Source organism: Mugil cephalus, chromosome 9 (assembly GCF_022458985.1).
Source record: "Mugil cephalus isolate CIBA_MC_2020 chromosome 9, CIBA_Mcephalus_1.1, whole genome shotgun sequence".
Lineage (NCBI taxonomy): Eukaryota > Metazoa > Chordata > Actinopteri > Mugiliformes > Mugilidae > Mugil > Mugil cephalus.
The window spans coordinates 8,467,958-8,479,123 of record NC_061778.1 but is presented as its reverse complement, the minus strand read 5'-3'; the positions used below and the strand labels follow the sequence as shown (position 1 = coordinate 8,479,123).

At 42.8% G+C, this 11,166-nt stretch overlaps 2 protein-coding genes across 2 annotated transcripts in view; both read left to right on the top strand.

The window, feature by feature from the left end:
* The first annotated feature begins 271 nt into the window (after positions 1 to 271).
* txndc17 (thioredoxin domain containing 17) lies at positions 272 to 2,263 on the top strand. Its single transcript, XM_047594219.1, has 4 exons — positions 272 to 537; positions 782 to 863; positions 1,441 to 1,516; positions 1,735 to 2,263. The coding sequence occupies exons 1-4, from the start codon at positions 393 to 395 to the stop codon at positions 1,801 to 1,803; spliced, it is 372 nt and encodes a 123-aa protein (XP_047450175.1). The 5' UTR covers positions 272 to 392; the 3' UTR covers positions 1,804 to 2,263.
* An 837-nt stretch (positions 2,264 to 3,100) lies between these two features.
* nxn (nucleoredoxin) overlaps positions 3,101 to 11,166 on the top strand; it is a 64,567-nt gene continuing 56,501 nt past the window's right edge. The window contains exon 1 of the mRNA XM_047593972.1: positions 3,101 to 3,620. Within this exon, the coding sequence (XP_047449928.1) occupies positions 3,312 to 3,620 (309 nt within the window). The 5' untranslated portion in view covers positions 3,101 to 3,311. The remainder of the gene's footprint in view (positions 3,621 to 11,166) is intronic.

Sequence of the window (11,166 nt, the reverse complement as noted above, 5' to 3'; positions counted from 1 at the left end):
AGAGCGTAACGAGGCGGAAGTACTTTTTAAAGGAATTACGGATCGTCAAAGAAGTCAAACATCATCACAAACGCTTTTCACTGATTCCTTATTAATCGCTACATAAAATGCCTTAATGGATTGTGAAGGGTGTATGTATATATTCATACCATGCCAGCGACATATAATTCAAATTTAAGGAATTTACGACGAATTAAAAGTCATCAATTATACAATTACAATACGCGGTCACTTTAAGAACCTTTGAACAGACCGGAAGTGGTCCTGTCAACTTTTGAGTATTTCTACCAGGTCCAGACACTGTTCGGGGGATCAGCATTTCTGATAAATCGTTGTAGTACTTCGGATTAATAGTTTAAATTCGCTCTTTTCACATTACCCCATTTAAAACGATGGCCCATTACGAAGAAGTAAATGTGCGTGGCTATGATGAATTTTGTCAGGCTGTGTCTGAGAGAAAAGGAAAGGATATTTTTGTTTATTTTTCAGGTGATAAAGACGCGCAAGGAAAGAGCTGGTGTCCAGATTGTGTGAAGGGTAACTACAAATATCTCCTACCTGCAAATAGGATTTTTGCAAACATTGTCTTTTATGGGAAATTGAGCTATAGATGGTGGTTATACTTCCTTTTTGAGTAGAACTGTTTGAATTGTCATGTGACCCTATGAAATGACTTGTCCTGGTAATGAGAGGATATGCTTTTTTTGGATTATTTTATTTCTTATCTAGTGCACTGTGCCTTTAATCCTGTATGTTAACATTAGAATTTTGTCCCTTTCAGCTGAGCCTATTGTAAGAGGAGAGATGAGCCATCTTCCTGAGGGCTCCGTCTTCATTTACTGCCAAGTTGGAGAAAGAGCCTAGTCAGTATTTTCCTCTTTATTGTGCTGTTACAACTGTAGAACAACATACCATTTATTTAAATTACCTGCTCTATAAAATATGAGAAGTAATTACAATCACATGTAACTGGTTAATAAAATGTTCTAGACTGACAATAGAATGAAAATATTTAACAAGATTTTGAAACAATATGTTATTAAAAGACAAAGCCTGTATCTCGTAACAAGTACCTTTTAAAGGGTTGTTAAAATTGAAACTGACTGTAATAATATTTAGAGTTATGAAGTGGATCTTATATCATATTTGCATCTTAGGCAAATGACAGATTATAGAGATGTTTCGAAATGTGTCAGTTCTAGAAAGCAGTAAAGACTTATGTATTACCAGATTTATCATATGTGGAGCATATGATTTGTTTATTTTGTGTTTATTTTAAAACACATTTAAAGTTTGTAGGATATGTATGTGGACTTTGTTTAGTATTTGTTGTGCATACTTATTCATTTATCTTTTAGTGGTTTATTTTATTTATTTTTAAAAAAAAGCTGCATTGGTGAATTTAACCAGCTGCCTAATGATGTCCCTTTTATGCTACAGTTGGAAGAATCCAAGTAACGACTTCAAGAAGACATTGAAGTTGAGTGGAGTTCCTACTCTGCTGCGATATGGCACAGTAAGAATATATGTTAATTAAATTAACCCTTTATATTGTCTTAGAATAAAGATTCATCTTAGTTGTTTTCCAAAATATATAAAAATAAGTTTAGAGACAAAGTTTGTCAGCTAACATTAAATCTGTTTTCTAATATTGTTTATGAAAGTGTAAAATTTAAAACAAAATTTAGTTATAGAGTAAAATAAAAGGTCATGTCTGCAATGTGTTTGTTTCAGCCTCAGAAGCTGGTGGAGGATGAATGCTTCAAATCAGACCTGGTGAGGATGATGTTCACCGAGGACTAAAGGAACCTGCTGTTTGCGTCACTAAATAAAGAATTCATTCCTTCAATGTTTTACAGTCAATCAGCGCCAATTCATTTCTGAAATACTACATTAATGAGTACTTGTAACCATAACCATGCACACGGAACACGCCCAAGCCCCCAACTGCAACTTGAAGCAAGTAACCAACTGTGTTAAGTTTACAAAATATGAAGCGTCGTTTGTAATACACAGCTGTCTTAATTTCATACAGGAATATGTTAAGAGGGACAATGGATGTAATTCATACACACTTTACTTGCTATTATCTAAGTGCAATCATGAACTGTGATTTCAGATTGATGTGTTCCTTTTGATATAATCTAACACAGTAGCTGGTGATTTAAAGTTTTTTTTTTTTTTTTTTTTACTGTGATTTATTTTGCATTAGGTATTTGCAGCTTTTCAGGGGCCCTTGAATAAAATCAAACTTAACGTTGAATGTTTGTATGCGTATTTGTTTATAATGTGTTGTATGAAGGCCGGGAATATAAAAATCAGATGTCTGAAGATTCATAAAACTACTGCAGTACTACAGACCACTGGACCTGTTTGAGTTCTCTTGAAGATGTTTCACCCCTTGTCCAAGTGGCGCACTTGGATAGCGTTCATGATTTTATAGATTTTATATTTTATAATAACTGTATAGAGATGATGGACATTCTTGGGGAGGTGACCATGGGAGTCTTAGTGCATTTATTATGCAGTGGAGACAGACATGAAATCTGGAGCGAGCGGGAGGAATGACACGCAGAAAGATTCAGTTGACCAGACTTAATTCCCAGTGCATCTGTGCTTTTATGCTACAAGATTATGTTTGTTTCTTTTTTTTATTTAAGACCAGCCTCCTTCCTTTTGGAGATTGAAGGCAGTAGTTGTACCAAAAATCAGACTGTTTCCTATTTTGACCACTAGATGTCAGCACATCCATAGGATCAGAGTTTTATTCCAGCCTTATTGAAAATTTGTAGAATTTAATATATAGTTGTCCAATAACGCTTGTCAGGGATAAGACCACGGTAGATAATAACACATGGTTTTCGTCATTTTTAGCCCAAATCTAGAATACGGCTGCTTTTAATGTAAGAATAAGATAATATTTTGTGATTCAAACAACGCGAAAACTCTGAATTCTGGAGAATTTAGCAGCATTCGCAGCTTCTAACACATCAGAAATTAACGGGATGTAGCGGGTGAGGCGCCCCCTTTGTAATTAGGCTTAACCCAATCATGATAAAAGTGTGTGCTCTCCTCGAGAAGAGCGCAATCGCTGTTGCAGTCAGGGCGATTTAAGCGGAGCGCATTCCTGCACAGCGCGCACACCGGAGGACGAGCAGCACAGACCGCAACGCCTCGCCGGGGCTGGGAGCTCACCTAAAAACCTCAAATTGGAGGTGTAGGAAGTGCTGGGTGTCGCCCGAACATAGCGGTTACATGTGCAGCAGCCTCGGCTGAGGGTTACAGTGTGTGTTCGAGGACTGTGCGCCGCGATGTCGGAGTTTCTGGTGAGTCTACTCGGGGAGCGGCTCGTCAACAGCGAGAAAGCCGAGGTGGACGTGCAGTCTCTGGGCTCCAGGCTCTCCCTGGTCGGGCTCTTCTTCGGGTGCAGCCTGAACGCTCCGTGCAAGCAGTTCAACGGCAGCCTGTGCGAGTTTTACAGCAGGTTCAAAAAGACGTCCGAGCACAAGGACAAATTGGAAATCGTCTTCATCTCGTCTGATCAGGACCAGAAACACTGGCAAGACTTTTTGCAGGAGATGCCATGGCCTGCGTTACCTTTCAAAGACAGACACAAAAAGGTAAGATGGGTGATAAAGGGCTGCACAGACAAACCGGAGCTTATTCTCTAAAGAATGGTCCCGTAAAACGCCTGGAGACCTCTAAAAGAACAAAATTAATTATTAAGTTCACGTTTCTTCTTGTTTCAGTGAACAGGTGTAGGTTTAGTTTGGCTCAGGGAATTGATTACAACATTATTAACTTTAACCTCTCCCTCCTCTCTAATCAAATCTGACTGTAATCAGCTGGACCTCTGTAATCCTCAATTAGTTTTGCATGTAGGTATCAAATTACTGATACTAGTTGTTGCTGACAAACACATCTCACTGACAGAAACCGGGGTCAAAAGCAATCAGACATTTCTCTTGGAATTAAATTATTAAATGCTGTACAACTGCAAAGAAAGAAAAGAAATTCTGTGAAATTTGACTTTTTAAAATCCTGTTATAATCCTACTTTGCTCCTTTTGTCAATAGAACTTGCAGTCAGTGGTGTAAGGTCTCATAAATGTGTGGAAGTTATTAACAGGAGAGAAAACAAGCTCCACGTTGCCTTTAGATTTCTCACATGATGGTCATTTTGTGCAAGGAGTAATGGCAGAAACATTAGATTTCAGGTCACCATGCCATGGGGGTGTTATTATGTTGCATTGGTCATATTATTCGGGTTACTGCATGTGCATGCCGCTCAGTAAAGGCCTTTTATTTTTGCCCTAATCTCACCTGCAGCTTTGCTTGATTTCATGATCCTGTCAACAAAGCCGTGATTTGATTTATCCCTCTCCCTTATTAAGTACCTTTTCATTTGTCCAATTTCTCCAAATCATGGGGTTACTTAGATTTATTATGGTGTGATGTATGCTTTCAGTGTAAAAGGACATTTGATATTTGTAAAATAGAATAGAAATTTCAGAATTTTTAGAATTAAATTGCACCGGTTGTTTTAGTATAAATTGGTTCTCACTTAAATATTTTGATGGGTTTTTGCTACTTTTGTTTATAGGTTAAACTAATTTATCCACAAGCATCTTACACATAAACAACTGTTCTCAGTGGGAAATATTACAAAACACAAACCGTGGAGGTTTCCTCTATCAGTGTGTAGGTGGTGTTTGCGGCTGTATAAAGCAGGACGGTGGAGCTCGTATTGTTTGTGTGCTGCACGATGCCAGTGTGGGGCCGTGCCAGCGTCCTGCTTGCACCAGGTCTCATCCACTTGTTCCAAAATCTAAACGTAACCGCAGATGTGGCGTAAACAAAGGCACCACGTCCAGCTGCATCTGCATCAGTCGGAAATGTCGGTGGATTCGGGTGACGAAGCCAAATGCTGCTTCGGATTTAAAATTCTCCAAACAAAGAGGGCTGTGACCCCTGTTTTTTTTTTTGTTTTTTTTTTTAAGATAAGGCTTAATTAGACCGCAGAAGGAAAATATCTATAGAAAAATTAGAAATTATATGAAGAATGAACTCTATGCAAAACCATGGTGCCCTGAACGTGTTTAAAAACCTAAGTCTGGATTTATTTTTTTTTTCCATATCAACCCGTAGCTGCTCTTTGTGTAGGTGAGGCACGACTTGGACTGAGTCATTGTCTTGTAAATTCTTTCAAATTGCCAATGATGATTTCCGTTACACTTAATAATGAAGTCCAGGCGTGAATGAGGCTCGGGGATGATGTTGGGGGAAGTGCGGGAGGGTGGGGGGTTTGTCTTGTTTTCTGGGGCGGAGCACGGCCACCGCCACGGTGCAGCGTTATTGTGCTCCAGCTGCATGTGGAAAATATCTGTGGCATCAACATAAGCTTTGTTCACGCCCCTCTTTTTCTTTTTTCTTTTTTTTTGGTCTGTTTGCCATCTCGGCCTTAGGAGAATGTCACGGTCGTCCCGTCTCCGTCACGCAGAGGCCCGGCTCAGATTCGACATAATATTCTCTTGTTTTAAATGTGTAGGGAGAAATTGTAAAACGTGGCGTCTCTAGCAGCTTGCAGGCCACGTTGTTACGGCTCATCACCCACCAGTTAATTCATGATTTATAGACGCTGGCACCTGAACTATATTGTGGCAATATGGTCATAGATGCAAGGATCTGAGCGTTGATTTACACGGCACTCATTCCTCCATTCAGTCATACAAATTGTATCTGCAGACAGTCTGGCTAAATGTATTTTCATTTATAATTTAGTGTTTACTAAAGCTACTATTTTGGTCATGCATGAAGTATTTTACAATCAAAAATGCCAAATATTTGCTTGTTGCAAGTTCCTAAGTGTAAAGGTCCTATATAGTTTTGTCACATTTAATAGGACTTATTATGTTTGGCTGAAAAAAAACAGCAAACCTGAACACATTAACTCGGGCTGTGGGGTTTTATTTACTATTCTGTAACATTCTGTTCCCCCGAAAAGGGACTAATTGAAAAGCAAACAGCAAACAATTAGCAGAAGAAGTGATAATGACGATGATTGTTGGTTGCGGCCATAATTAGGGGCCTGTTGCGTGAGGATTTATGAGTCGTAATGAGGCTGAAGGTGGTCAGCTCGAGACAAACATTATTTCTAATTGTGGCTTAGTTACAGTTAGGTGTGCCTTGAGCGTGACGGTCATAATTTCCGGGGTTGGCTGGTGTCAGGGCAGGACAATGTAAAGTCTCCAACGTGGCTCGGGGCTACAGAGGTGTTGATCTGCCGCAGTGTGACCCAGTGAGAGAGGGATGTTGACCCAGCGGAGGGCTCTGTTGACGTTGTCGGTCTGCGGGGACTAAGTGGTCCTCTCAAACCCTCCTTCTCCTCTCGGCTTCTTTTTTTTTTTTTTTTTTCTTTCTAACTTGGTGCAAGCTCATCTCCTGGTGAAGGATGCAATTTTTCCTCAATCTTGTCTTTCAGTGCCTTCGCCACCCACCTCTGAATCCTCTGGCTGTACCTCCCTCTGCTCCTCATTCTCCTCCCTCTGCTGCCCCCCCCCTCCTCCTCCTCCCACTCCTCCTCCTCCTCCTCTCCCTTGCACTGGCTGACTGTCTATCTCTCCCTCTCTCTTTTTCTCTCTGTGTGGAGGCTGTCCTCTTTTCTTCTACCCAGGGCTTATCCAGGCCTTCCCGTTGCAGGAAATGTTTGTTATTTAATCAAGTACGGATAATATTCCTGATTAAATACAGAGAGAAGGGAAAGCCTGGTGTTGTTAACTTAAAGTGGAGGCCAATCTTTATTTAATCTGTCCTTGGAATGAAGGTGAAACCATCAAGAAGTGTTTTTTTTTTTTTTTGCATTTTTTTTTTTTAGCCAACTTAAATAGACTGAAAAGTGTGATTAGCCTTTTATATCTCGGTGCCAGCTGATTTAATTGATCTCAGTCCTCGTGTGGATGTCTGTTTACACTCGGGTCAGTTACAGACTGCTGAGTGGTTTTAGTTTGATGAGTGGAAAAGTTTAGAAGGCGCCCTTCAGGTGGTGCTGCTCTTAAATCCGGGCAGGCAGATATGTCTGAAGGGTGTCTCCTGAGCAGAGCAGGAGGATCGCCACTTGTGCTCATCTGGAGGGACTGACTGTGTGTGTGTGTGCGCAGCCTCAGTGCGTTGGACGTCTGCTTGTTGTTCAGTCGTGGCCGGCTGTCTGGCTGTCGTGGCTGGCTGGCTGACTGGCACTGCCTTACATGGACTTTTGCAGCGGGAGGACGGAGACAGAGAGACACAGAGACAGAGAGAGAGTTTCGTGTAAATCAATTAGAGCCTTGGCCAACGCCATGTGAAAACCTAACTTGACTAAAGGGGGAGAACAAGCTGAGATGATGCCAGAGCAGTCCCTGCAGCAGTCAGAGGGAGGGAGGATCACACAAAGCAGGGAGAGAAAGGCCTCTTGTTCAAACCTTCCTGGTCGGCGAATCTGCTCTGCAGTCGTTGTCCCCCCCCCCACCCCCGGGCCGGGGACGGCCGCTCACTCGGCTCAGGGCCAAAGACGAGGGGTGCGAGGGGCTTCAGAGCGAGGGGCTAAGAGCACCTTTCATCAGCACGTCGGCGACCTGCTGAAAACTCCAATTGCACCGCGCCCGTCACGCACCGCGGCTCTGCTTGCCCTCTGGTCGAAGAAGTGTCTCAAACTATCTTATCTGCAGGTGGTAATCCGCCGTCCTCGATCCGTCAGCGTTTGCGGACGCGTATTTATACGTCTCCTCCGTTGTGCTCTCTCGCGCAGCGCGGGCTAATAAGGACGTGAAGTTCCTGTGGCCGCTCTGATGTGGAACATCTGCGACTGAAGGCTTTAGAGTTAATTGTAGGATGCAGAGAGGATGCATTCGTCATCGGGTTCTGCTCGGGCCGCCTGGAACTCCAGCTCATGAGAACAAACTCATGAGCCGATGATCAGAGGCAAGAAAAGACAGAAAGAAAAAAAAAACATGCAGCGTTTGAAACTCCCTCGAAAGCCATTAAGTGAAATCATCCTCGCGTCACTAAAACTTTGCAGGCTGTTTGTAAAATGCAGGGGCAAAACTGAAACTAGCAGATGGAAGAAATAGAAGGAGGTGGGCTGTTAATAGTTAAAGCTCAAATTAGAGTTATTGTCTTTCCCGGATTCCTTATTCCTCAAATTCCTGCAGAAGAGGCTTTAGTAAGTAGCCTAATGTGAAGCCGACTGTGGGACTCAACCCAAATGAGCTAATCCTTAATACAAGGCATTTGACCCTGGGAGATTAAATGGCCAGAAGAAAAAGCTTCATGTTGCACGACGTGAGGAGGTTTTTCTTTTTTCTTTCTGTAGCCAAGGTAAGAGGAAGGTTTTAACCATTGTGGACAGTTTTTTTGTTTTTTTTTTTTTAGCCAGAGGAGCACCTCGTCGTTATCTTGACAAGGGGGAGGAACTGAGAACCAGCCTGTCAATCAAGCCAGACACCTATTTTTTTTTTTTTAAATAACACCAGCACACTGATCAGAAGGAGTTACTTATGATCAAAAACAGAGATGAAAAATAATATAAAAAAAAAAACTGGTGATGGATTTTTATGACTGATGTTGACTGTTTTTCAAAGAGAGCACTTCGACCCATTAGTCGTACTGCACCTTTAAGGTTACTTCTGCATTAGCTTCACTTCTCACATCCCTCTTTGATACACTACTAAGGTTTTAGCCCCAGAAACTAATTCATGCAAGGTTTGTTCATGTTTTTCTTCCAGTTCTGAAACTACAAAGTGATGCCCTAAGTCATGCAAATCTTTTTGCCTGGAACGAGTTTGGCCGAATAAAGAACAATCATTTATTTTTACTTCCCCAAAAACATTGCCCTAAAATACTGAGAGATTTAATACCGATTTGGGCAAATGAAGCTGAGTAAGCAAAATGTGGTTTTGTTTTTATGACTGTTTTAATTGCAGATCACGTATTCAGGACCTCTGATATCCATCTAGCTTTTATTTAACCCTATTTTAAAGTAGTTAGAACTTCAACGAAGCCTTAACGCCAGCCGTGCCGCGGATCACTTCTCCGTGTGATTTGTTTTCGGTTGGTGAACTCCTAAAGAATGCGCGTGGCGCGATTTAAACGCAACTGTAAACGTACCAAAGCTTTTGTAATTACCATTCGGTGTTGTGTTACACAAACTCTGCCTCCGACTGTAAACTGACCTCGTTGGACGTGTTACCTTGACTCTGGCTGGAAGTGTGCATGCCTGGCTGCAGCGCTGTAGTTTAATGAGACTCCACTGTCCTGCAGCTGTGAGGCCTTGTTGCTGTGCGCCATGTTTGACAAGGGCTTATGTAAAGAATGTGTGCGGACACCTGCTCCGACGAAGCCGTCCAGGGCCAGAGGCCATGGAAACAGTGCGTGTGTTTGTGACGACTTGAAGATACTTGGCAATGCCAACTGTTACATCTCAGCCACCAGGCTTGTGTTACCATCTCCTTTCACCGCTCATTGTGGCCTCTTTACTGGGTGATCTGTAATATTATGAGAGGCGACAATGGAGACTTCATGAGAGGTGAAGTTCAGAGGCTTAAGTTTCCCAAAGTGAGGGTTTAGGGAACAGCCGTGCTGCGTGTCTTGTTAAGACCGTTCCTCGCTGCAACCTGATCTGTTTTCGCTTCTGTTATCTACTTGATAAATGACGACGCACAATAGCTGTAAGGCTGCGACCTCCGTCTGAAGCGATACTCTGGGATAGACTTTTCCTCTTTATCCCGTGTTCTCCAGCCGGACCGCTCCTGGACTCCTGGACTCTGCGCCGGTTTTCCAGTGGGGCTCTAGACAGCAGAGTGACGTTAAAGATAATAGACGTGGCTAACGTGTCCACCGCAGTGTTTGCAGCAGCTCTCGACGAGAACAACAGATGATTCATTCACTTGCGTACCTCGGCCCGAACTCTGACGTATTTCCCAGAGAAGCCATCCGAACCAGTGCTGCACAAAGTTCTGGGTGCAGATATCAGCTTGATAGCAGCTTGGAGCAAAGCTTCCTTCCATGGGAGTAAGCAGATGGTTATTACTTCGGTTGATGAAGCCACCATTATCTGCTGTGGCTTTCATTTATTTTTTTCATGCTACTGCTGATGTATGAGGGTTTGTTGCTTCTTTTTCACTGGGCTGAGAACACTTCATGGCCGGGCTGTTGTGCCGGGACCCTCCCCCAGTCCATCCATGGGCCTGTAATTGCCCCACACCGCAGCTCAGCAGCCCAACATAATAACAGCGCAGCCGCCCCAGGGGCATCCTGCCATCCAGAGCTGTCTTTCGTCTTCCTTTTGTTATCTTTCCGAGATTGAATGTTGGCTCTTTGTGATTTCCCAGTTTCCCCCCACTCTCATCATCACCGCTGATCATATTTCTTAAGCTAAATGAATAAGACACAATGATGGATACGTTCTCAGGGCTGTCTGCGCTCCCTGAAAATTCATCCTCGTCGATAGCGCACACACAATGGCGTCCACCTCGCGCCGGATATCTCCTCCATCAGTGAGTGACAGCGTTGATTTGATGTAAATTTATTCATAGTTTGAAATTTTCTGGCGTGACAAGTTTCCCCTCGGACGACAACCCCTTTCCCTTCCGTGTGACCACCACCCTGCTCCTTACACCGTTGTGTGTACATGCAACCCCCCCGCCTCCCCGTTCTCTATGTGGTGTTTTCATGCGAGCGTAAGTGCTCCTGCAGCTCCAGCTCCTGTCTGAAAAGACGCTCGCCATACAAAGAGACCCAGTGTCTCCGCATGCAGCATGGCACACTGGCACGGGCCCTGCTGTTTCGCCTAGTTTAGCTGCCGCATGTGGCAAAAGGATTTTAATCTCGTCAATGACAAGTGTGCAGAGCAAAGCTGTTGCCTGAGTAATCTTATTCATCTTATTAGTCTTGAACTGTGTGCTGTGTACAACGTAACGGCCAATTTTGTTTTTACAACCTTATTATAAACCCTCAAAATTAGGGGTCTTCAGCGTTTTTCAGGCCAAGGGTCCCAAGACTGGTGAGAGATCATGTAGGGACCCCATGCCTAAGATATTAAACTCGGCCTAGTGCTATTTCTCATTTTGCACTCAATATTAAGCTATTCAGATAATACACAGGTTCATTTTTTTTTATTATTATTATTTCAAAT

Bases quoted from the DNA above. Each gene is read 5' to 3' on its own strand.
- txndc17 (XM_047594219.1), top strand. From the start codon at position 393: ATGGCCCATTACGAAGAAGTAAATGTGCGTGGCTATGATGAATTTTGT. The intron at 538-781 runs GTAACTACAAAT...TGTCCCTTTCAG, and splicing joins GTGTCCAGATTGTGTGAAGG to CTGAGCCTATTGTAAGAGGA. The intron at 1,517-1,734 runs GTAAGAATATAT...TGTTTGTTTCAG, and splicing joins CTCTGCTGCGATATGGCACA to CCTCAGAAGCTGGTGGAGGA.